A 27,206-nucleotide genomic window follows, 5' to 3' on the forward strand; every position below is an offset into this window, starting at 1 on the left:
TGCTCAAAGTTCACTCTATAAACTTATAAGCAAGATTCTCACAAGCAGAAGATGCCTCTTGAAGCAGGTCAAGGATCCTCCAGTCCAGAAAAGCAATGGTCATTATGGGTGTGTCTACATGATATTTCATATCACAGCAGTAGTGCAGTTCTGAAATAAGTCCTCTGATTGTCCTTGCTTATTGATTTGGTTCACAGAGTGGGTTTTAGACATATGAATGACATCTTTACAGAGAAAGCTAAGACAGAAGCTTTGCCACTTGGGATAAAAGGGTAGGATCCAATGAGCGGGACTGCACTGCTGTGAAGTTCTCCAGAGCAAATGAAAAGTACATGTGCCAACACAAAGCTTTGGCAAGAGCTCCCACCTTATTCTGAAGTACTTCTCATGCTATGCAAAAGGGCCAAATGCTATATGTGGCTTCATATTTTCTAATGCCTGCCAGATGTCTGCTTGTTCTGACTTTCAGCTGCTCCTTTATTTCTTCCAAGCTTTGGCTTCTATCTTCTTCACCAGCCCTATTTCTTTTGCTGTTCCTCGTTTATCAACAACATCTTTCTTGTAACATGATTAAAATTATTCCTCCTTTCCTACTGCTACATTTCGCAATAGTGACAACTGTGGCTTTGGCCTCCCAGAATATTGAGCTAGGGGCAACATGGAGCTTGACAGCATGTGCTCTGAAAGGCCTAAAAGTTTCTCCAGCATATGCACTGCCCTGTTGCTAATGTCAAGCCTAGTGCCAAGTGGGAGAGGACTGACAAGTGGTGCTGCATTCATTTCAAGCAGATGAAAACCATCTTCTTGAAGAGGTGGGACAACCATGCTTCAGAGGTGGCATGGTGCGTGTGCCCCTACCACAGAGATCTTGAACAGATCATCAGGGGAGGGGAGAGCACTCCGCCAAGCCCACTGCTCATGAGGACATCCATGCCCTTGGTCCCAGGACCAACAGTCTGGGAAAAAAGTCCAGGGAAAAGCATGGCAATGGTGCTGCACATGTCTACACGTCTGCAACCTCCAGAGGACCCCCGCAAGACAACATGCAGGAACATCCCCTTGGCCCATTCTCTGCCACTGCAGGCAATGGGAACTGCAAAACCGGTGGTCCAGATGCCCACCTGAGTAAGTGTGTCTTCCCCTTTCCTGTACGTGTATTGAGCGTGGGACTGTGTTTAGGAGGTTTCTGGTAGAATTAGGGCACTGGTCGCAGAGCTATGGAAAGGTGGTGTAGGTCTCTGGGTTGACTGTGAGAGCTGCTGCACCTTGAGAGATGATTCCCCAGGGGCCGTGAGCTGTGAGAGAAGTTCTGTGAAGCAACAAGCTCTGTCAGAGACCACTTGCCCTGTCCCAGCTCTGCGTGTGTGCCAGGCACAGTCCTGGCAACTGCATAAGCTGTGGACATGGCGTGCCTTGATAACATAGCCCTCTTAGGCTCCTGCACAAAAATCCAGCCACACTGTCTCTTCCTCTCCTCAAATGCAGTGTATAAAGGACCGGCCTTGTGGTGGTAGTGCTGCTGGTACTTCTGGCCACATGTCAGATCCTGTCCCTGCCCTGCAATCAGCTGCTTGTACAACAAATACCATTCAGGATGATTCCATTTCTTTGAAATGCAGTGGTTAAGGTAGTGGTTGTTGGCAATGTATGATCTCTTCCTCTGCCCCAAGTCACGCTCGGGAAAGGTCATAAAGGGAAGGGCACTGTGGGCTGGGGTAAGGCATAGTTGGGTTAGCCAGGTTTACCCAAAACAAATGGATTGAATGCAGCAAGGGAGTGTGTGAAGCACAGAGGTGTGGAGGAGGGGAAAACTGAGGACAGAGGCAAGTACTGGGAATCAGTTCCTTTTTAATCATTGCATAACATTTGCCAGATTGAAAGACATTGATGTCTGGTGGTATTCCTCCCAACCCACTCCATGCACTCGTGAATGCTCAGTGGATTGGTGACTGTCTTCAGTGAAGGAGCAGACAAAGTCCTGACACAAGTGCATTGCTGGATGCCCCACCTAGGACAAAGAGAGCAGAGAACTGAGCATACACGTACTGCAGAAGCTGTGCTCAGTGTTTCAGTCTGAAGGAAGATCTCAAAGATGTCCTCACAGATGGTTCAGACTAAGAGTGATAGCCTAAGTTTGGAAGGTACTGGAAACTTTTGCACAGTGTCTGTCCCACATAGCCCATTGTCTTTCAGATGACTAAATGTAGATTGGGGTTCCATTATGCATTCAGTAAAAGCACAATTAAATTAGGCCTGTGCTGCACCATTGTCAGAGTGTACTTTATGGTGTGGAGCGCAGGGGTATGCAGCATCTCTCATGATGCTCATTGGCATTGAGGACATCGTGAATGATCCTGTCCCTTCTTGGCAAGAAGGCACTGTCATATGTTTTAGTTCTGTGACCAGAAATATGGAATATAGGACTTAAGAGAAATTTTATAGTAGAGTCTACAGGTGAACTGACATGCTACTGTCATCTGCATGAAACAGATGAAAGGGACAGCATGACACTTTTAGAAGAGAAGTCCCTTCAGTCAAGGGAGCAAAGAGCTGTAGGATAGCTTTCCGTCAGAAAACTTTGAGCTGCATTTTTTGTCCAGTGAACAAGGCTAAGTCTAGTGTGAAATAAACCTCTAATAACATCTAATGGAAGAGGTAAAAAGCATTGGCATTAAATGGTTTGATCTACTAATCTGCTCTAATTCACCTCACTACTTGCTATGTAAACAAAGTCTGTGACGCCATATGTGCTCACATTCATGTTTGATGTTATTATTTCACATGGTACTAAGTTTATTTTTACCAGTGCATGTAGTAGGAAGAAGATTGATAATCTCTCATAGAACAGCAGGTTGTGCCTAGGTGACACCTGTGTATGTTGCTTTGTACAAAACCCTGTTGTTTATCATTTTTGTAACAGAAAAATGTAAAGTAAGAAACAAAATGCAATGTTTAAAAGCAAAGCAAATCTTGAGGTCTTAAAAACGTGTTTTGAAATGTGTTCTTTTCTTTGTGGTTAACTTTTAACTTTGTGGTTAACTTTTAAAAGTGTTAACTTTTTCTTCTGTTCATGAAAAGACTGTGGGTAGTGTGTTAAGTTGTTCTATGAAATAGAAAATGAGCTTTTGTCAGGATGTTTTTCTTCTACATCATTTTGTGATCTGTAGGATCTGAGGCAGATAACTGTTTTTTAGCTTCTAGGCATTGGATTGATTTTTCAATAATCTCTCAGAAAAGTGGGTTTGTCAAACAAGTATTTTTTATTAAATATTAAAGTACACAAAGTGATAACAACAAGCACAAGGGTTTTTTTTTCCCTAAATGGCTAAGACAGAGAAGCTCACATGCATTAATGCTCCCTGCCAATGATTGCAGCAGCTGGAGAAAACTTAAACAAATGGTTCTTCTTAATTTGAATCTCAGTGTATCTTCTGTCCAGATAAAGTTTACTGACTTGTTTACTTTCGCTGTTCAGCATGAAAGCTTGCAATGAATGCATTATTGAAATACATGATGCAGAGAATATCTACAGTGCAACTATGGCAGTGAAAATCAGCCATTTGTTTGAGTATTGCTTATGCTTAGCTCTTTTTTGAAGAGTCTCTGATACGCTAATCTGGTGGAATCCACTTGCTTCTGTGAATTTACAAACCATCTCGCTGTGGAACTTCTGAAAGCTTTTGAGCCAATGAGAAGTTGTCGTGGTTTAATCTCGGTCGGCAACTGAGCACCACGCAGCCGCTCGCTCACTCCCCCCCGGTGGGATGGGGGAGAGAATCAGAAGGGTAAAAGTGAGAAAAACTCGTGGGTTGCGATAAAGACAGTTTAATAGGTAAAGCAAAAGCCGTGCACACAAGCAAAGCAAAACAAGGAATTCATTCACTACTTCCCATCGGCAGGCAGGTGTTCAGCCATCTCCAGGAAAGCAGGGCTCCATCACGTGTAACGGTTACTTGGGAAGACAAACGCCATCACTCCAAACGTCCCCCCCTTCCTTCTTCTTCCCCCAGCTTTATATACTGAGCATGACGTCACATGGTATGGAATGTCCCTTTGGCCAGTTTGGGTCAGCTGTCCTGGCTGTGCCCCCTCCCAGCTTCTTGTGCACCCCCAGCCTTCTCAGTCGGTAGAGCATGGGAAGCTGAAAAGTCCTTGGCTAGTGTAAACACTACCTAGCAACAACTAAAACATCGGTGCGTTATCAACATTGTTCTCACCCTAAATCCAAACCACAGCACTGTACCAGCTACTAGGAAGGAAATTAACTCTATCCCTGCTGAAACCAGGACAGAAGTGTCAGCCTGCCAATTGCAGGAGTGACGCTTGGTTCCTCGTGCACATACAAGTTCTGAAGGACATTAGGAAGCAAGGTTATTTCTAGGACATTGCAAATTAAAAGTAATCAAGTAGTTTTTAAAAAAAGGAGGAAGATGTTTGTTTAAAAGCAGTAGGGCAAAATCCTAGGAAAAGAAAAATAGGCAGAATTCAAGAGGAACAGGTAAGTGAGAGAATATGTTAAACTCATGAGGTAGACTCTTTTGCAGGAAGGATTCCTTAGTAACTAAATATATCTTTATGTGGAAAAGAGAGTACAGTAAATTTACCGCAGTTCATATGTTCAAATACATACATTTGTATAGATGGATAAAAATGTCCAGAAGAACTAACACCATATACTTGTGTACTTGAACTTGCAAATAACTGCAGATGCAGAGGTGGATTCGTACTGTACAGCTGTCCTATACCTTTTGCTCATCCCAGAGGTCATGCTTGTCAGATTCTTCCTGTGTGTTGTTCGTTTATGTAGGGCAAGCATGGATACACCTGTGAGAACTCCTGAAGGTTCACTAAATAATTTGGGGATTGATTTTAGTATCTTGAGTTAAGTCATGTAGGCTCTCAGTTAACTACTTATGAAAGAAAGAGATCACTGCAATGTTCTTTCTATTGCGTATAAAAAGATCATTTTTCCTGTGAAGAAGAGAAACAGTCTGGACACTCTTTTCTGCATTATTGTGGTGGCAGAAGAGACCACTGTGAACAAGCTTTGGCTCTGAAAAATTAAATGAAGTATGCATGGCTTTGAATACTGAGGTATTCAGTGTGCATTTTTCACCTGCCTTTTCCTGAGGTGAAGGGGCAAGGAAGAACAGTCTGTGCTGCATTTAAATCCCACAAGGCTCCATTTGTCCCTCTCCTATCAGGTGGTAACAATCTTTGCTGTTACATCTTTATAGTATGTAAAGACCCTGTGAAATCTTTGGAAATTCAGTATCCTTAAGCAAAAAAACCTTTTACTTATTTTGACCTTGTTCTGTTGTCTGGAAATGAAGGCTTAAAAGGATGTGCGGACATCACTGTAAGCTATATTTAATTAAGTACTAACATGCTGTCCTTCAGTCTTGAATCTACTTTCCCAGCAACTTAAATTAGTTGTATAGGTAATCAGAGTTAATAAGTATGTTCAAGATTTATGAAGCAGAAATATACTTTAGGAAAAGAATATCTGTTCTTTGCTGATCTTGTAATTGATGACATTTTTTGTGTTAGATAGCATGGATCAATATGTGAGGTTAACTTTCTGGTATATGGTCTCCACACAAGCTAGAAATCTTTGCTTTCTTACTTCGCTTGGATGTACTGACACAGAATAGATCTGGGCAAAGTTAAGAGATGGACAAGCACAGCACAGGGCTGCGCCTTCTCAGGTCAATTGTTATGTGGATCACTAACTCTGCAGTATATAATAGTCCTCTAGTTAGGATCACTACTAGTTTTGCAGTACATGAAATAGTAAACTGTCAACTGTTTTGACTAAAGACTTTGTAGACCGAATTCTTATTTGTATGTGTAGGAGTGTGAGAAATCTCAGCCTATGCTGCTAAGAGCTTGTCCTTGCAGTGTCAGTGTGTGTCATACATGTGCGTTCCCATATGCAGATGGGTGTTCATAAAGGTAAGCCTACATGCTATGTAAGTATACCTATATAGATAGATAGGAATCTCTTTTTTCCCCCTCATGTGCATGACTGTTTCTTATATTTGTAAGTGTATTTAATCATCCACAGTTTTCAGTTGATTTATTCAACTGTTCTATCCACTAGTCAAAAAGTATTGCTTTGATTTTTATTTTTTTTTTGTATTTTAGAGTCCTACTTTATGAATAATAAGGTCTTCTTTTAAGTTCCTTTGCTTTTTAATCAAATTTTGGAGGCAGTGAACACATAACATACCTATTTGGAGTGTATCGACACTAGATATGTGAGTTCAGCTGAAATTCGGAGAAGAAAGAAATTGAGCTCTTTTCTAGGCTGATTTTATAACTTGCACAGTTTACCTAATGTTGGATACTTTTCAAACCCCATCTCCACGTTTATTTCATCTCCAGATGCTCAATATAGTTCTGCTATGCAATGTTGGGGGCTTCAATGGCTTCAGGATCTCTACAGATAATTAAACACGGAACTCCAGTTATAAATGACTTTCACGAGATAAATAGGAATGAAATAGTAAAAACAAATAGAAAGAAATAATTTTTATTCCTTTTCAAGTTCAATTCTGTTACAAACAAGTTCCATTTTCTAGTTTGTCTGGAAAAACCCCAGTGATTTCCCACTAAATTCATAGAATTTTAAGGCTGGGGACCACTGTGGTTGACTTCTCTGATATTCTGAATAACAAGGAGCAAAAACTTCACCCGGTAGCAGAAATGCGCATTTATAGAATCAAATATCATATTAGCTTGAGTATTAAATTGCTATAGTCTAATTAATATTTAAACACCTAGTAGATGTTAATTAGATTCTTCATTCCAAAGGGATTAACTCGTCACCACCACACTAGTTAAGAAGAAGAGGAAAGCAGTGTGAGAAAAATGGCAGTTTCTTGGAGATAAGGAAAAGACTTTGATAGTTTTATAGTAGCTATTTTTGACCACCGATACTCTGGGTCACATTAAAATTGTTGCATGAATTTGGCAGAAGAGAATCACTAAAATAAATACTGCAATGAAGAGGTTTTCATTCTAGCAGGTGTAGAGTAAGACAAGAAGGAACAACGAGGAAAATGATGAGTTCCTTCAGCAGTCTTTGTTACATAGTCGTCTTACAGTGAAGTTTTATCTCTGTGTGACTGCGTGGGGATCAACATGGTTACTGTCATTATAAAGGCACCTCTGAATTTAAAATGTGTTGGGTTTGGAAACTAAAAAGAGTAAAAATCCTATTTCTTTAACAGGAAGTATTAAAGAAAAATCAGTTAATATCTGGTTGACCTACATGTCTGCTTTGTGATTTTTGCTCTTGCTGAGAACATTATTAAACAGTAATAGTACATTTCCCATTTTTCTTTCTCTGAGATGCCACCAATCGAGTCTGCAGACTGTTCATGACATCAGTGTTGTCTTTTTGAGGATTAAAAATGGGGAGAAAAGGAAGGCTTCTGTACACACAGGGAGAAAAATAATGTTTACAAAGAGGAACAGTGTATAATTTTTCCTCTGCTTAGAAGACTGTCTTAACAGTGAATATTCATAAATTTGTAGTCGAAGTTTTTCCTAAATGTTTGCCTAATGATGAGTTTTGGGTTAGGGAGTATCAGTATGCTGTTTAGGTACAGGGAAAGAACACCTCATCCCCTTTGCCTAGGGACAACCACTATTGAATATAAACTGTGCTGACTTCATACCCTCACTTCTTAAAGTGATTTGTTTATTTTTAAATTGCTTAGTAGGTGACAACTTGTCATTTTAACAATTGCTGTGGAAACAACGTGCTTTCAATTTTTACTTGCTGTAACACCATTTTCAGGAATGTGAAAACAGTAATGAATTCCTTTGAATACAGCAAGGTTTGGTGTTTTTTTTAATAATCTGTCCTAGATTGTTTTTCTCCAAGGCATGACAAACTTCAGCTATAAATAAGCTACTTGAAGTCTCACAGCCCACTCTGGGTTGCTCTTGCTAATGGAAACGCAAGCTGTAAGCAACAGGGCAGCATGAAGAGAAAGTCTAGCTACTACCTGGGATCCTGTGATGTCAGGAAAAAGGCAGCATTGTGGTTCCAGTGCTTGGGACTTTGAACTGGAACTAGGGTAGGGAAGAGAATGGCCACACTTGCCAAGGAGCCATGCATTAAGGACTTCATTTGAGTGGTCTAGGACAGAGAAGGAGCTATTGTCCCACACAGAGCTGTAGCAAGACATTGCTGTGCATGTGGAGCCTTCCTCACAATTCTCACTGGGGTCCTTCCAGTCCCTGTTGTTGCAACAAATCCACAGGGTACACAACAACAACAACAGATTTAAAATTACTCTAATTTGGCACAGCTGTTAGCAACTTAGGGGCATCCAGCCTTTCTACGGTTCTTGTAAGCCATTATCATCAGCTTGCAATGAAGGCACTGCCTCTGGAGTTTGCCAGTTTCGTGATCCTTGTGCCATCATCCACACTGACTGTATCTGGGGAGCAAATTCAATAGGATGTATCATCTCAAGTCCTTAGCGGAGGTTTGGCAGTAGGGCCAGCAGCAGAAGGACGAATGCCTCTATGAACATTTCCTTTTGAATCCTGATGTGTCAGGATTTTATGTGTGCTGGTTTTAGTGGCAATATTTGCTAAGTAGAGAGAATTTCTTCCTCATAATTTTGAATTTATCTTTAATTGAATAGTCCCTTGTTGTTAGGAGTCAGACAGAAAGGGCATTGCTGAGCTGTTATTGATGCATTATTGGTTATTTTATTATAGCTCCTCTTATATGTCTTTTTCCTCAAGTAATCCATCCCGGTAGCTTCTGACTTTCTCCATAGGAGAACATTTCTATCCCCTTGATCATTCTTGCTGCCCGACTATGAATCTTGTTTCATAATCATGTATTATCCATCAACACATTCTGCCTGAGGATGTCTGCTAAGCTGTTAGACATCTGATAAATTACATGCTAAATCTAGGTACTTCCAGAAAGACATTCCTATCTGTCTTTCTGTCTCAGAGTCTCTTGATAGGTTATTAAAAGAAAGTCTTTTCTACTTGAATCCTCCTAGCTGATAGAAGAAGTGTCTGTTTCTACTTTTCTTTTTTAAATTAGGTGAGGCAGATCACTCTCTAACTGCCTTGTTCTTGTTTACCATGCTCTCAGTTCCTGCCAGCCACAGGTATTATTGCCAGTAACTTTTAAAATAAATTTTCATCTCCAGTATTGATGCAAATACTGAATAGCAACAGGTCTTGAATTGATCCCTGCAGAAATCCAGTGGAAGCATCTCATTTGCTCATAATCCCCAATTGACTCAGCAATCTGTCAGCATATTCTGAATTTAATTACCCTGCGCTTTATTGTTTATATTACTAACTTCTAAAAAATCAAAATTGTATGTGGTAATAAGCCTCTCATGGCATCTTGCAGTACTTCTTCAGAATTTTGTATAATAAATGAGAACCCTCTTTGGCAAATTTTAGTTTTTTGGGCTCTGAAATTAATTTGCGCTGTCTCAGATTTGTTTTGCTTACGTCAGTTTTTGTTTATGCATTTGTTAAACTGTGAACAGCTGCCAAGGCACCGGGGAAGTTTTTCTGCAGAATCAGTAAGAACATTTTACAGCTGGGCCAGATTGTTTTTTTCCTAAATGAATATTTTCCTAAATGAATATTTTAAGTGTCACCTTATTCTTCGGGTATTATTTCCTATCAACTGTCAAGGGAACTTTCTATTCCTTTCCTTACACTGTTTGTGTTCTATTTGTTCTTCTCCTAGATCTGAGAATGGTACTTCTCCAAACCAAAGCTGTTGTAGCTTACCTGTGACATATAAATATCAACCTGTCAGAGCCCTGCATGCCTACCCACACACTCTTGAAGGTTTAGCTGCTTGTGTTGAAGATGCTCTAAGGCTCGGGCTCAGGCTCAGGCTCAGGCTTGCTGGAGGTGTGAGGCACAGGCATGGCTGCGATGTAGCTCGGGCAGGGACCAAGGGTGAGGGCCTGAGCGTAAATCACCTCCTGAGCAAGGGGAGGCTCCTTTCGGCTCTTCTCACAACTCTGCTGTTTTCCCAGTGGTCTGATCCAAGGTTACACAGCTGCACCGTGGCAAACCTGGCCTTGAGCATCAGCAGCCGAGCCCCTAGGTGGGAGTGGGTGTGCTCAGGGCCAGACACAGCCCTTTTTTAGGCTCTGGACATTTCCATTTGGTTAAAAATAACAGCCTATATTATTACTGGCAGACTAACCAATTTCAGATTGCTCCACAGTTAGGTTTGTTGCTGTCCAAGATGATTACAAATGGTGGTAGTTCAGTTACGTAATTAATTAATGAGAAGTTTATGGAAATACAGAATTTTTCAGTCTAAGGCCATTTGTTTAAGTGTTAGTGATGTGGGCTTGAACTCCTAACCAGATGTTTGCAGATCTGCAGGTGTAGTGAACATTATAGAGAGATGACATGAACTTGAACAAATAGGTTCATGAACAAATATTGTTGAACACTTGGATGAATACATGAAAGTTGCGATGAAGAAGTATGCAAGGAGGATGCTTAAAGGCAGTCTGGTGAAAGGTTTTTCTTTGGGAACTGTGCATTATATGACAGAAAAAAGGACATAACTCACTTTTTGGGCAAGCAAATAGCATTCTTTTGCATTTCTTTTTGGTAATTTAGGATAGGCTATTAGCAAAAAGAGAGGTTTTGGCATTGGTGATACTATTCCCTGCTACTTTGGCTGGGGAGTGTTTCTTTTGTTTATTTTCTCTCCATTTGCTTCTCACCGCCTCTCCATCCTTTAAAAAAAAAGGCTTTCCAATTGTGCATTCTGTTTTGTCTTGGTTTTTTTTCCTTTTACGGTGATCCTCTGCTGCAGCACTCCTCTCACCAGCAGTATCTTGTCGTAGGGCTGCAAAGCCAATGGTACGTATCCGACCTCAGGCGTCCTGTGTTCTTTAAATCTGCCAAATGGTTCATCAGTGCTCTTGCCAGTGTTCAGGCACAGCTGGATGCAGAGCAAGCGTGGGGAAGACTGCAGTGGGGAGGGCAGGTGGGAAAGAGGGAAAGGGATGAATTCCTATGAGCTTGCATCACAGCCAGCATGCTGCTTTATTTGTTGGGACAGGGCAACTAACTTGATTAGTGTGTGTTTTTATAAAGACATTTACTGTGTTACTAGTGCCTCATTATCAGAATAAAAATAGTGGATTTAGTAAATTCTTCAAGGTATTCAAATACCTGCGTTCCTTTTGCATCTTGGTAAAATAAAAAGTATTAATTAGAGTTTCATATGCTGTTTTTTTTCCACTGGACCTATTAATCTGTCTATTCCAAATTTGCATTTACACAAGGATGGTGAAGGTATGAATTTGTCTTGCGACTGGTAGACTGCTGTAAAGATGGTAACATTTCAGTAGTGAAACTTTCTCTGTGTTTGTGGCTTCTTGTGTAAAGCATTGACAAAGCTGTGTTCGCAGTATCAAAAGTGTATGTCTCTTCTAACTTGTGTGCTCTGTGAAAGTTAGTCTTCCAAGAGTGGCCTTTCTAGTGAAAAGTTTATGGCAATACCTGTAGAGCTAAAGCTCATTCTACATTAACATAATCTTCATAATTTCAGAATATGTATAGAGTAGTTCATGCACTGCAGTAATTACACACAGTAAGATTGTGATGATATGATCCTGTGCCGACTGCTTTTCTTATTTGCAGCACCACAGAAAAGTATTTTTGATTATTTTTTGTTATTATCACTTAACGTTGGGCAATTTGTCACATCTGATTACTTCCGTTTATAAATCTCCTAACTATGCCCCCTAGCTCAAGACAATGTTTAGTCTAAAAAAAAAACCAACCACAAACCAGACCACAGTCTGGTAGCACACTAAACCAGAAAAGGGGTCTTTGGCTTCTCTCCAGTCTTCACGTGGGGTAGCAGCACAAAGGTGCCAAGAGGCCAGCTGTAAGTAGCTAAGTGGGAATTTTTCCAGAATTGGGAGGAAATTACTGGGTAGGAAAAAGCTGGCATTATGTGCCATAGGCCTGTGCATGGGGGATGTAGCTGCAGTGCTGCTGTGTCCAAAGACTCCTAGTTCAGTGGGACTCTGGGTGTTTTACAGGCTGCTTTGCAATGAGGGTAGAAGTAGACATGACTCCCTCTGCTGCCAGCGTAATAACAGCTCTTCGTGGCTGTCTTTTCATTCACGTGTCCATCTGTCCTATTCTTCTAAGTAGCAGCTAGTATGTGCTGTGTTCATGTGAGAGAGTGTGCCCAAAGCTTGTGAATTTAATTCTACAAGTGAATATACTCACAGTATTATTATTTTTAACAAAGCCTTCTGTAAAGTCTTACTTGAAATTACTTCTGTTGCTGTGCTACCGCTACTGTTACATGCTCAAGCCTTGAACTGTCAAGGAATTATGAAGTATTTTTATCCTGTGACATTTTAAATTATTCTCTCCATAGGGGAAGCCCGTGGGAACGCCAGATGCTGGTGCCTATTTCCGTGTGCTAGCAGAGCATGAAGTAGCTGCCTTCTTTACTTCACCAACTGCAATTAGAGCAATCCGTCAGCAGGACCCTGAGGCAGCCTTGGGAAAGCAGTACTCTCTGAAAAGGTGAACTAAGGATACACTGGAAGCAGTTTCTTGCAGGAACAGGCTGGAGGAACTAAGAATAGCAGAGTGTCTGGGGCTTTGCCCACCTCTGTATAGCAGAATTCAAATGTATCATTGACAATTTAGGGGTACACGTATTTGTGTATGTAAATTTATATTAATAGTTTGGAGGAGATGAAAACTTAAAAAGATTACGACTCTAGGGTTAAGAGCTCTTGCTGAGTTAGGGTTACTCGCTCAACCTTAATTTTATGCCACTGTGCTTATACTCTGTAATACAGTCTTGGATTACACGATCCTGTACTGTTTTCCCACATGACCTCTCATTTCACTGAGTGCACAGGATCTTTAGTGTTCGTTTAATCAGCAGCTAGTCAATGTTTTGTTTATCTCCCCATAACTTAGTTACTGCTTATGGTTATGTGCTCCAAAGACTGAGCTATTTGCTATCTCATACTGTTTTTAAGGTGTTTATCACTATACTAGCAGCATGCTTCAAAATCATGACTGAGTTCATCCTCACAAATCCCCTATGAGATGAGAGAGTGGTATTATCTGTATTTTGCAGATGGGAAGCTGAGGTGCAGAGAGATTAGGGTCAAAGTCTTCTATTAGTTTTGGATATCCAGTCTGAGCCACTGAACTACCACTATTTCAGAGTTCTTAGCATTATGTGGTTAAAATGTGTTATTAGCATTATATTAATAAAATGCCTCTCACACTGACTTGCATCTGTGAGTGTTTAGTACTTCTACAGACCAAGTTTCTGTATCTTATGGCAAACAGTCTAAAAATGGAAAATATGTGGGTTTGGACCACATCGAATCTTGAAGTTGAATAATTTGCTCAGCATCAAACAAAGACTGTCAGACTGTATAGGTAGTATTCAGTCATAAGACATCTTTTATCACACTTGTCCAAAGAGAAGGGGAAGATGCAAAGCCGTGTACCTTCATTAGACCTCCATGTTCTTAATTGCTCAGGAAAGTTTTATTTATTAGTAGGCTGGATTTATTCCTGAGGCATTAATTCCAAGTTCATTATTTTCTTCCATCTGTTTTGAGTGCTATCCTCCATCCTTACCCTTCCTTGAAATAGGAAGCAAGCTCATTTGAGACCCTAAAGCACTATCCTTCTATGATGTTTATTGACAAGAAAGTGATTCAGATGCTAGAAAATTTAATTGCTGTTCCTCAGCATTTTTTAGGCAATGACTAAAATGACTTAGTCTGTCTTTAGAGTGTTCATTTAATGGAAAATCTGCTAACCTGCTCTGTAAGTTGTCACATTTTCTGGCCAAATGAGAATTCCAGGTAAGAGTCTCCTTGCTGATTTTGGTTGCCCCAGATGTAAAGAGATATTTCATCATTCCTATACAGTGCATAGTTAATGAGCTTCTCCATTTGTGTGCAAATTTAGTTGTCTCATAATTCACTCGGCTTTGGGCCGTGTCATTCCCTGGTATGTGACTTCTCTTTACTAAACCCTCTAGTACAGCATTTAATATCTAGTATTCTCTTGGATTGTCTTAAGTCAGTACTATACAAAATCCAAAGTCTTTTTTACCCACAGGTGAAAAAGACTTTGGATTTTGTATAGTACTGACTTAAATCCAGTATCTGTTCTCCAACCACCAGTATAGTGCAGTAAGTTTGACAGTCTTCAGCATGCCTCTCTTCTCATGTTAGACTAGGATTATTTTACTGTTAGGTCTAGTCATGACCCTCTACCTATTTGGCTATGTGCGATACTGTGGCATATATCACTGAATTTGGAAGGGTGCTTAAATTAGACTGTCTATCCTATGATGACTTCAATATTAACATCCAGCTACTTATAGCGTATGTCCATTTTATGAGTTAAGGTGCAGTTGTTAAGAAATGGAGTCCAACAGGTGATTAAAATTTCCCTTCTAGGAAAATGCTTGCTTTTGGGTGTTAACTTGGATGGACTTTTCCATCCAAGGTCAAGTGAATTCTGTCTGTTTCAGTTTGAAATCGGTCTTACTTTTAGTTCATTTACCTGATCTATGATGCTTTCTTTGTTATATGGTGCAGAATCTTTGAAATGAGAAGTCTTTATGCCACCTGGGCTAAGATGTATCCTTACTTACTCTAGAGACTCCAAAACACATGTCCAGGAATGCAGTCCTGAAAGAGGTTTCCACATGGTACATTTCATTCCTGAAAACTTCTATTAAAAAACTGGTAAAGATCAACGTCACTTTTAAAAAATCCTGTTAAAAAAGACAATTACTGGTAAGGTACAGAGTTGGTAGGCAATGCCAGCTTCCAGTATACAAGGGAATATTTGGTTTACAGGACTAAATTGAATTATAAGCAGACTTGCGTTCTTTTGAAATTACATAAGTTAAATAAATTTCTGTTAAGAACTGATGTTGGTGGCATCACTGGCCTCTGCACAAAATTATATGTGAGGTTTCCAAAGGTTCTAGTGTGCATGCCTCAAATTCCTTGTTAGCTATTGGAGTCAAAACTTGAAATTTGTTTGCCTTTGACACAAAATGTCACCTATGTCTTAAACGCGGCCCATGCTTAACAGTAAAAGAGATGTTAAATTTGTAATACTGTAGGATAAAAGCCCTGTTCAACCACATATTGCTAGAGGATCTAAAGACCTGGCTTTTGATAACACACAATGCTGCTAAGCAGGCTGTCTGATCATATTGTTGCCTGTTGTATTTGAAAAACAAGTAACATCCAAATTCTACAACCCTCATGTACCTGAGCATATTCTGTTCAGCTTTTGGAATCTGTTCTCATCTTCACGAGGTAGCTCCCTAACACCGAGCCATTAACTCTTCCCATATTTGGAATCACACTTCATCCTTTAATTGACTTAATTGTTATGAACTGGTTAGGTCTGATTTCCAAATGATTGACAACTGGCAGTTTTGCATGAAATGGGGCAACAACTCAGCAGATTAGATTAACATACAAGTAATAATTTGCAGTTTGTGTCCCGTAGCCTGCTTGGCTTTCTTGACTTTAGGTCAATTGTGAATGTTCTGCCATTTTATATCAAGAGAATCTAGAGATTTTAGCTTGTTCATCTGATACCAGATATTAATGCACTTGCTTTAGAAAGAAATATGAGACTGCATAAAAACTGTGCAGAAATAATTAATATAAAGTAGATTACTGTCCTGGTTTCGGCAGGGATAGAGTTAATTTCCTTCCTAGTAGCTGGTACAGTGCTGTGGTTTGGATTTAAGGTGAGAACAATGTTGATAACACACCAATGTTTTAGTTGTTGCTGAGCAGTGTTTACACTAGTCAAGGACTTTTCAGCTTCCCATGCTCTACCGACTGAGAAGGCTGGAGGTGCACAAGAAGCTGGGAGGGGGCACAGCCAGGACAGCTGACCCAAACTGGCCAAAGGGACATTCCATACCATGTGACGTCATGCTCAGTACATAAAGCTGGGGGAAGAAGAAGGAAGGGGGGGGACGTTTGGAGTGATGGCGTTTGTCTTCCCAAGTAACCGTTACGCGTGATGGAGCCCTGCTTTCCTGGAGATGGCTGAACACCTGCCTGCCGGTGGGAAGTAGTGAATGAATTCCTTGTTTTGCTTTGCTTGCATGCGCGGCTTTTGCTTTACCTATTAAACTGTCTTTATCTCAACCCATGAGTTTTTCTCACTTTTACCCTTCCGATTCTCTCCCCCATCCCACCGGGGAGGAGTGAGTGAGCAAGCAGCTGCGTGGTGCTCAGTTGTCGACTGAGATTAAACCATGACAATTAGGAACTCCCATTTTCTGTCTCGTAACACAGGAACAGGAGGATGTGAAATTAGAGTAGCAAATTCAAAACGGTTAGAACGAAACACTTTCTCATGTAATTGATGTCTCACACATGCTGCTAGAGGATATGTGATTAAGACCCAGAATTTAGGACAATTGAAGTACATTATGCAGTTCTGCCTGCTACCCCCTACTCTGCGCTGCTGTAGATCATGTATGGCCATTCCTGTTACGAGTCCTGAGCTGTGTTCATGAAGAGCCTTTGTGGAGCTCCCCTTCACCCACACTGTGAGAAGGAGCTGAGCTGCAGTTATGTTCTGTGTCTCTCTTGACTCTGTCAACCAAACCTCCAGTGCCTGGATTCTTGTGACGGAGGTAAAATCTATTCAGGGAGGAAAATGAACAAACATGTCAATGGAGAAAAATCAAAGACCTGAAAATATTATTTATTTATTTTACATGTTTAAGTGTCTGCAGTCTCCAGGTGCATTAAGAATTAGTAAGAGTTCTTTATTTCCAGTTTATGTTAAGAAGTGCAAATGAACCTTCCTCGCTATCTTTTCAGGAAAAAAAAAAGCTTATTTAGCATGATGCAGGTAGAGTTTTTCTTTGCCAGAAAAACTTGTGTATGCATTCCAGAATTAAACACATTTCTGTGATCTTTTAATTTGGAAAAGTGCAGCTCAGATTATTACCCATGTGAACACTCCTGCTTTTGGGAAGTGGTTTGGGGATGTGGTTTCTTTTGTGCTTGGAGTAACAGCAAAATGTACGTGCTGTATTGAACAATTTAGATTGTGTCAGGGCCATTAGGGACCGTGATCTGTCCCCTGTATCAGGTGATACTTCAAGTCCATTCTGCTGGACTCTTGAATAGGGCCTAAAAGCTTGATTGCACTGAATTTTATGTTCAGAATGTAGGTTTTCAGAACAACAGCTTGGGACATATTTATTTAACAGAGAGGTTTTAAGATTTTTCTTCCCCATTAACTGCATTGCAGTGATAGATGATTGCAGTAACAGGTGCATTGACATACTTTGAAGTTTTAAGTGGACTGTTAAAAATTGTTCAGAGTGGGACATTTTATAACCATTGCCATCTCTCTCTTACTATACCATTTGATAGGAGAAAATAATTCCACAGTTCTTAGGCTTTGTTAAGCTTGTGGCACTTTGCTCTTGTGTGCTTTTTGATGGTTTTGTGCTGTAAATTTGCCAAAGAGCTGATCCCTCTCCTTCTCGCAACATAAGGTTGCTCTTGAGCCTGCAGATTATTAAATCTGATTATTAAAGCTGGCAATTGAGAAGAGAGGAATTCCGGTTTTGGCTCAGGGGATAACATGATGTCTCAACTTTTTCGTCAAGTCTTTTAAGTTCTTGGTGTTTTAATAGCCCTGTTTTTAAAACAAGGACACTTAACAGAATTTTTCAGCAGTTTATAAAGTTAATGAATTCATAAATTGGATTTTTACATCATATGTAAATGATGTGTTTAACAAGCCTAATTACAGAACATTCCATATAATGTAAATTGAGCAGTGCTTAACAGGAGTGCCCTGCATGTAAACATGAGTCTTAAAAAACTTTTAATAAAATACATATTTGTGCTTTTTAATTACACAATATTTTGATCTCTTCTATCATAAACTTTTTATCTATGTTATAACTGCTGGTTAGCTATTAACTGTAGTTACCAGCACTGGCTTGTGCTTTACAATAAAAAGCATTCAAGTGCAAGATATTGATTGGGGTCACACTCATTATAATCATTATCTTCTATTGTGGGAGATGTGCTCAGAAAGCAGTTTACCAAAATGATGTTGTATATTTATGAGTACAGAAAACTATGCTAATTTGATGTGCAAGCTGCTTATACATTTGACCCCCTGCCTTCTATTCCAAGAAAGAACTCACTCCAACCCATCTTGGGGTGTTAGAAAGGAGGGTTGGCTGAAACGCTGTTCTGAACTTAAGCAAGTTGAATTCTTTTGTCTGCATGTTCAAGTTCAACATGGTAACATTTTTCAAGATCTTCTGGTGTTCATAAGTTTGTAATTAGATGTGCTGTAAGTTGATTTTCATATATCAAAGTTATTATTATGGCTACCTCTATGATTGTTACTTCTGCTTAGTTCACAGATAAGACTGTTCTCAGTGTGTTATATTTAACTGGTGCAGGGTCCCTACCTTGGTGATTAGAGTTCCCAATAACTTTTGCTTGTGGAAGTTTCTTTTCATGTAGTCTAACTATGGATCTGTAAATGGGTCTAAAAGACAAAAAACTCATCACTAGGCCCAAATGTCACTGTGAAAAAAACACTTTTCAATTTTAGGGCACATGGCTTATTGCACTGAATGACGTTTCATTCCATGTTTTACTTACGTTGTTTCCAGATGTAGCTTTACCCTGTATATTCTCCTGCCCTGCATCTGCACAGCAAGCAGGTCACTAGTTCGTACACTGTGAGAGGCTGCCTTTTATGCTAGCAGGATGTGCCTATCTGGAGAGGAATGGGGCGTGAATATTTAAAGCATGCTTTTTGGCTTAGGCAGCCTTGCTATGAGAAGTCAGTGGTCTCTAGATAAGAAGCCTTTGCTATTGAGAGGTCAATCTCTAGGTTCCTAGAGATGACAAAATTGATCTGGCTGTGGTAGAGCGTGCTGCAATCCTAACAAGGGGACATTTTGGAGAAGTATTTTTAATCCCAGGGTGTGTTGTTGGGCCACATGAAGCTCCATTCGTATCTTAATGAGGCATTCTGTCATCTCAGAAGCCTTGAGGATTGATGCAGTACTTGGTAGAGTGTCTCTGTAGTTTCTGTTAGCGTGACAGGCTGTTCATGAAATGTTTAGTCACTTGTAGTGTGAGTATACCTGTGCGCTTCACTCAAAGAATGAAAGAGTTTATTTGTTGGTAAACAGAGTTGTTCTGATGTGGAATCTGAATATATGTTTCCTTCTTACCTTTCCTCTCTTCCCTCAACCCTTTGAGGTTTTAAATTGCATCTCTGGGTAAAATGAAAATGCTGTCTTTGTTGGTCATACGCCGAGTAAGGAGGATTTGGGAGAGGGAAGGCATGAGCCCACCCTGTGCGGATACTACAGAAGGGAAGCAAGTTCTTTGGTCTGTAGCAATAGGGCATGTGTGCGTGGCAGCTCCGCATTCAGAATTCACATTATTCCTCATGACAGGATTGCACCTGGTGGTTACAAAGAGGCATTAATGTGGCTGAAGTGTTTCAGATTGCCACACCAGCCTTCTGGGGAAGGAGGTGCAGTTTTCTGTTGTGATTTATCTGTAAAACAGAAATGCTATGTCTTAAATTCCCCCCTGGTTTAGATTTTATTTCCCAAATAGATGATTTCTGTTTCAAAATCTTGCTTAAATAGGAACATGTTTAAGTGCACAGCAAAATAAGAATGTCCAAAATGTCAAGGATTCCCGATTTCCTTTTTCTGAGATGCAGGAACATATCTTCCTAGTTATAATACAGTAATCGAATAGCTGTATCTATCACTATCTTTTTAAACAGTGACTTAACAAAGTCTCCATACTGTAGCTTAGTCATGTGTTAGTTAGTGTTGCTCTAGGGCCTTGGATTTTTTTTCTTTTCATTTTGGTTTTGTTACGTAAAAAATAAACCTTACCCTTTTGAGTCTCTTCAAGGTAAATTACTCTCTAAAGTTGCCTCTTGTTCTTTGTGGACCAGAGAAGAAGCCTAGAGAACTAGTTCAGCATAGACATATTTTTTTTATAATAAGAGCCAAGTAAGATAAATACCATGCATTGCTCTCAATAGAAACCATGCTGTCACAACACAGACTAATGATAAAGTATTGAATATAAATCAGCGGTTCATCTGAGTATAGTTGGCCGTTCATTTTCATCTGTTCATCATAAATCTGAATTCAAAGTTCTCTGTTTCTACCTGAAGAGGATTGCTTATTTGTTTATTGGAGGTGTGAGGCAAGACTGTAAATGATTCTTCTCTTCAGTATCTTCTTATTAGGTGACATTGTCTGTCCAGTGTCATGAGCATCCATGAGTTTATATGCAATTTAACAGGGCTTTAAGTTGCTTGTTAGGAAATAAGTGCAAAAATCTGCTATGACATGAATAAAGCTACTGTGCAAGTGTTAGAAAGATAACACCTTAGCAGCATGCAGTCATGTATGGTAATGTCTAGCTTCTGAGTACTGATAGTCATATTTAAGAAAGCTACCATTGACATAGACGTTCTTATAATTTTAAACAGGGCGTGAAGTGAATTTGTAATGCTTAATGAAGGACAATAAAGTGTGGCTAAACATCCGATAAAATATTATGAAGTTAAAGACTGTATGGGTTTAATACCCAGTTATATAGCACTAGCTAATTTAATGGTACAACCATGCAAATCACATCTGTCAAACTGCCAGGTGTTGCATCTCTTCTCTGCCAAAGTTGGCTACAGCATGTCCAGTAAAATGAGCTGAATTCTAGTACTGTGATCAGGCACCCAGCGCTGCTGAATGTTGTTCTGTGATTGGCATTATTTAGTAGGATTACTTTTTTTTAATGTACATATAGCCAGCCTCTGCACAGGAAAATGGCTTTAGGTCCCATTGTTTCCCCCAAAACTCATTTCCAAAGGCATATAAAAAGATAACAGCTCAAAAAATACTAAAATTTTTTAAATGGAACATTATTAACAACTTAAAGCTAAGAGTTATGCTACAGGTATTTCCTTTTAGTTCTCGTTTATTTCTTTACTAATTTTTCCGGTATTTCTTTCCGACCCTTTTTTGGTATTTCATTCTTATGTTTTGCCTAACAGATATCTACCTAGTTCCTGTGTACAGAGCATTTAATTATTTTTTACTTCCACTGACAGTTGCTCACCACTGGTCTACCAGGTTCTTTGCATTCTGAAAATAAAGCTTCTTTTACGTGATATTTTAAGTAGCATAAATGAATATTGCTAAGATTCAAATTTTTACTCAGTAGGATGGAGCATAAAAGGAGTAAGAGTTCTTCCTCCCCTTTTCTTTTATCTCAACCGGGAAACCAACCACAGATGTTTATTGAATGTGTTTTCTTGTTTTCCTTTCCCCATCCACATCAAGATACATACTTTTTATTTTTATTTAAAGGTTCAGAACATTATTTGTAGCTGGTGAGCACTGTGATGTGGACACGCTAGAATGGTCAAAAAAGGTCTTCAAGGTACCTGTCTTGGACCACTGGTGGCAAACTGGTGAGTGTTTTAAAATACCATTTGTAAAATATGGTGAGGAGATGTTTTCAGACTTGTTTCCTGAGTCTGCAGGTAGAACTGGTTTCTCTTTCCATGAACATTTAAATAGACAGGACCAAGTGTGAAAATAAAAATTCAAGCAGGAAGAATGTTTTTGGAAGTGGTCTGAAAAGTGACTTCAGGATATATTTAAAACACAGCATTTTGAAAAGCTTTATATTAAAAAAAAGGTATTTTTTGATGCCTGTGTTTAAAAAAAAAAAAGAAAAAAGTTTGCATCAGTATTTTTTACAGGTGTGTTTTTATATTGTTTGCATGTGTGACTATTTTGTGACAGAAAATTTGGTATTTAGGGAAGCTTTCAGATTTAAGTTAAGTTTTTTGCACATATATTTTGTGTAATTAAAAACAAACAATCTGCAGCACAGAGTAGACTCTTTGGTCTTTAATAATGTTCTGTATGGATCTCATCCAACTTCTATTGATTATTTTGGAATGTCTCCCATTTATTTCACTGGAGGAGGATTAGATACTTAGACTGCAATGAAGGAATCAGAGTACCAATCTATGTGTAACTTTGCAAAAATCCCAGTTGAATTCTGGATTAAGGCTTGATCAAATGTATCTCCTTATAACTATGGATTAATATATTTTTAAATTTCACTATTACAAGAATAATACAGATTCGGATTTTGCTTCTTACATGCATTATTGCTATTTAAGCTAAGGAAGTGTATTACAAAAGCTCCCTCCTCCCCTCCCTCTTTTTCTCCCTTCCAAGAATACCTGTTCTATTTTCTGTGTGTCATTGTTTTGAGATGCAGCTTTTCTCAGGTCTCTCTCTATATGGAGAAAAACATTTTGATTCCCCCATGATGGGTCAGATAGGAGATATATAAGATTAGAATAAAAAGTGGAAAACTCTTTAGTTCATCTATAATATATGTTATGTAATGAAATCAGTTGAGGAGATTTGAACTGCATCATTTTTATTACCCCCCCCCTAATCTTAAATAAATACTGAGAAAGTACTGGAAGATAGTAGTGTCATTTTTTATCTAATCTTGATTTAATCTGCTAATTAATTGATAAATATGAGGGACGACATATTTTGCTCACTTCTCTATGATCCTAATATCTGTAGGCAAGAACAGGCCTCAGTGATGCAGAATGAGCAATTAACTGAAAAAGATTAAAAGATCAAATAATGTCTTTGACTACCTACAGAACTGACAGTAAGCAATATTACTGTATGTAATTTTGCATGTGTTTTTATCTGTCTATGTCTGTGCACATACATATACAATTGCCTATAGCTTTGACGTATATTTAGTGCAAAGGTTTAATGTTACTGTGTTCATTCAGATGTCTCTCGGGTATCGATGAGAGATCTTGAACAAGCATGTGGACGTAATTGTGCTCATAGTGTGTAGAGAAGACCACAAGCCCAGCTCAGAGTATAGTATGTCTCTTGATTTTTACATTCACGGGGAGCTCTTAAATTAAATTGTAGCACGACTTAATGAGCTAAGGTCATTTCAAATACAGTGTTTGAGAGCATTTAATAATTTGATTAGAATGAAGACCCATTTTTATTTCCAAGTGATTTCTGTAGAAATGTGTGCTGTTGAATGTAAGCAAGGCATTCAGTCTGAAGGAAAAAATTTACTAAGTCAGAGTTCCTATCAGAGAACTGAATTTCAAGGGATAAGGAGAAAGAAGGAAGGAGGAATCACAGAATCATTGGAGTTGATGAGGACCTCTTGAGGTCATCTAGTTCAACCCCCCTGCTCAAGCAGGGTCACCTAGAGAGAGTTGCCTAGGATGCTCTCCATTTTTGAATACCTATATGGATGGGGATTCCACAACCTCTCTGGGCAGCATGTGCCTGTGTTTGACCGCCCTCACAGTAAAAACATTTTTTTCTTGTGCTCGGCTAGAATTTCCTGTGTTTTAGTTTGTGCCTATTGCCTCTTCTCCTGTTGGTGGGCACCACTGAGAAGTCTGTCTGCCTCTTCCTCATTCCCTCCTATCCAGTATTTATACACATTGATAAGATCTCCCCTGAGCCTTCTCCAGACTGAACAGTCCTAGCTCTCTCAGCGTCTCTCCATATAAAAGATGTCCCTTTTCCTGGCTGTTCACTGGATTGTCTCCAGTAGCTCCATCTCTTGTGCTGGGGAACCCAGAACTGGCCCCTCCAGACATGGCCCCACCAGTGCTGAGTAGAGAGGAAGGATCATCTCCCTCAACCTGCTGACAACATTCTTCCTTTTGCAGCCCAGGATGCTGTTGGCCGCCTTTGCTGCGAGGATGCATTGCTACCTCATGGTCATCTTGCTGTCCACCAGCATCCTAAGATCGTTCTCTGCAGATCCTTCTCTTTCCAGCTGGCTGGTTCCCAGTGTGCAGTGTTGCCTGGGGTTATTCCTCCCCACATGCTGGACTTTGCACTTCCCTTTGTTGGACTTGTTCCTGTTGACCTATTTCTCCAGCCTGTTGAGATACCTCTGAAAGGCAGCACACCCATCTGATATATCAGCTGCTCCTCCTAGTTTTACATCATCTGCAAACTTGCTGAGGGCACACTGTTTCCCATTGGCCAGGTAATTAATGAAAAAATTGAATAGTATTGGCCTCACTATCAACCTGTGGGGTACACCACTAGTGATTTGCCGCCAATGGGACTTTGTGCCACTGGTCACAACCCTCAGGGCCTGGCTGTTCAGACAGTTCTCAGTCTACCTCGCTGTCCACTTATCTAACCCATACTTTGTCAGCTTATCTATGAGAATGTTATAGGAGGCAGTGTCAAAAACTTTACTAAGGTGGAGGTAAACAACATCCACTGCTCTCCCTTCATCCACAAAGCTAATCACCTCATTGTAGAAGGCAATCAAGTTGATTAAGCATGATTTCCCTTTCATAAATCCATGCTGGCTACTCCTGGTCACCTTCTTGTCCTTTGTGTGTTTGGAAATCTTTCCAGCATTGGTTGCTTCATCACCTTCCCAGGAACTGAGGTGAGGCTGACCAGCCTGTAGTTCCCTGGATCTTCCTTCTTGCCTTTCTTGAAGACAGGACTGCCATTTGCTCTCTTCCAGTCTTCAAGAACCTCTCCCAGTCTCCATGACCCTTGTAAGGTAATTGACAGTGGCATTGCAATGACATCAGCCAGATCCCTCAGCACTCATGGGTGCAACTCATGAGGCCCCATGGACTTGTGTGTGTCCAGTTTGTTTAAGTGCTACCTAACTTGGTCCTCTTCCACCAAGTGTAAGTCTTACTTGCTCCAGACTCCCTCTGGTCTCAGGGGTCTGGGAATCCTGAAAGTGAGTCTTACCTGTAAAGACTGAGGTGAAGAAGGCATTCAGTACCTCCACCTTTTCTGTGACCTTTGCCACCAGATCCCCTGTCCTGTTCAGCAGTGGGCTCATGTTTTCCCTACTCTTCCTTTTGCTGTTTATGTACTTGTAGAATCCTTTCTTGTTGCCCTTTATGTCCTTTGCCAGATTCCATTTCAGGTGAGTCTTGGCTTTCCTAACCTCATCCCTGCACAACTGGATGGCATCTTTGTACTCCTTCTGGGTCATCTGCACTTACTTCCACCTCTTGTACACTTCCTTTCTATGTCTGAGTTCAGTCAGGAGCTCCTTGCTCATCCATTCAGGCCTTCTGCCTTTGATTTTCTACTTGTCAGGATGGACTTCTCTTGAGCTTGGGGGAAGTGATCCTTGAATATCAACCAGCTCTCCTGGAACTCTCTTCTCTCTGTATCCCATGGGATTCTTCTAAGCAGATATCTGAAGAGATTAAAGTCTGCTGTCCTGAAATCCAGGGCTGTGGTCTTGCTTTTGCCTTGCTTCCTCTTTTCAGAATCCTTAACTCCACCGTCTCATGGTCACTGCAGCCAAGGCTGCTCCTGACCATTTTTTCCTTATTTGTAAGTATGACGTCCAGCAGAGTACCTTTTCTTATTGCCTCCTTGATCATCTCTGTCAGGAAGTTGTCATCAATGCACTGCATAAATCTGGATTGCTTGTGCCTTGCTGTGTTGTCCTTCCAGGAGATATCAGAGTGGTTAAAGTCCCCCATCAGGACGAGTGCCTGTGAATGTGAGACTTCTTCCATTTGTTTGAAGAAGGCCTCATCTACAGGCCTCATCCTGATCAGGAGGTCTCCAGCAGACACTCACTACAACAGCATGAATGTTGGTCTGCCTGCTGGTCTTCACCCATAAGTTCTCGACTGGCTCCTGACCTGACCTCTGACAAGGCAGAGCCCCTCTCATGTAAAGTGCAACACCCCTTCCTTGCCTCCCATAGGAAAAAGTTCTTAATAGAATACAAGCTAATAAAGTAGATTTGTATAACTTTTAAAATAGAGAATGGTCAGGTCTGGTAAGTGAGACGAAACAGAAATGCTTCTCCCCACACTGTCCTCTGTTCCCTTGAGATTAACATGCTCAAATGCTCAGGGGGAAGAAGTGGATCCTTCTCCCTCTGAAAGACTTCGCTTGTCCCGGAGCACGGCAGCCAGGGCAGCAACGAAAGCAGCCTTCCCTTCTGCTGTTCAGTCACCTCTTTTTTAGCAGAATACAAAGTGTATCCCGTTAACTGTGAAAAAACAAGCAGTTATGTCACATTCAGCTGTGTCTGTCACTTGGTAAAATATTGTTGAAAGTCAATTTCTGTGCTGGAAAAGCCTTTTCAATCCAGTAGCACTGGATTTCTATACACTAGGTTAAAGCTGTAAGGTGCTGAATGTGAAATATTTTACAGAGTAGATAACTGGCTGTTTCACTTCATATTAGAAATATTCAAGGTAAGTGACTGATGACAGAATAGAGGACCCAAAAATTCAGAAATAACTTTTCCAAACTATCTCTAAAATAAAAAATCACAACTAAAAGCACAGAATAAAAAACCCTAATCACTTCTAGCAGGAAGAGGTTGAGACAATTAGCTATTTTATGTAGAGCTAATAAGTTTTTAAAATGGAATTTTTTATAACAAAATTTAATTCAAAATAACAAAACTATTAAATTTTATGAAATACCTTTTTTGTAATTAAATTGCACCTGAAGTTATAAATTGCTGTTTTGTTATGCCCGAGATTGAAAGCTTCTGACTTACTTCTAGATATGAAAATGCTTTTGACCTTTGATAATCTGGCAAATTGTTACTTATTCCCCAATATGATGTTTGTCTGCATTCTTCCAAAACAAGAGCATTGCAAAACTGTGAGAAATGTCGACATCTTAATTTTACCTGAATACTGTAGATCTTACTTACGCAGTTATGTCTTAGTTGCTGACTCTTCCAACTGAGGCTAAAGCAGAAGATGGAGGAGGAGGGCAATCCAGTATCTGGGTGATTAGTGTTGTATGATGGGGTAATTTCTATTCCCTTGTTTATGACTGAGAAAAGGAGGGAAGAGGTCAGCTTTGTGGAGATGAGAAGCAACCGAGTCATTATTTGGAGATGGAAATTAGTATGAGTGAAGGGAAACAAATGCATTAAAAAATAAAAGGGGAGTGTAAAACACTTGCTTCTTCAGGTTTAGTAAGGTATCTTCAAAGGTTTTGGCCCCTTTGCCATATATTGAAACTAGAAATAAAT

At 39.9% G+C, this 27,206-nt stretch overlaps 1 protein-coding gene across 2 annotated transcripts in view; it reads left to right on the forward strand.

Moving 5' to 3' along the window:
* Positions 1 to 27,206, forward strand: part of ACSS3 (acyl-CoA synthetase short chain family member 3) — an 87,499-nt gene that overhangs the window by 25,503 nt on the left and 34,790 nt on the right. For both annotated transcript variants that reach the window (XM_076333686.1, XM_076333695.1), the window contains 2 exons: positions 12,434 to 12,585; positions 21,482 to 21,585. In XM_076333686.1, coding sequence (XP_076189801.1) covers positions 12,434 to 12,585; positions 21,482 to 21,585 — 256 coding nt within the window. The remainder of the gene's footprint in view (positions 1 to 12,433; positions 12,586 to 21,481; positions 21,586 to 27,206) is intronic.

Source organism: Aptenodytes patagonicus, chromosome 1 (assembly GCF_965638725.1).
Source record: "Aptenodytes patagonicus chromosome 1, bAptPat1.pri.cur, whole genome shotgun sequence".
NCBI lineage: Eukaryota > Metazoa > Chordata > Aves > Sphenisciformes > Spheniscidae > Aptenodytes > Aptenodytes patagonicus.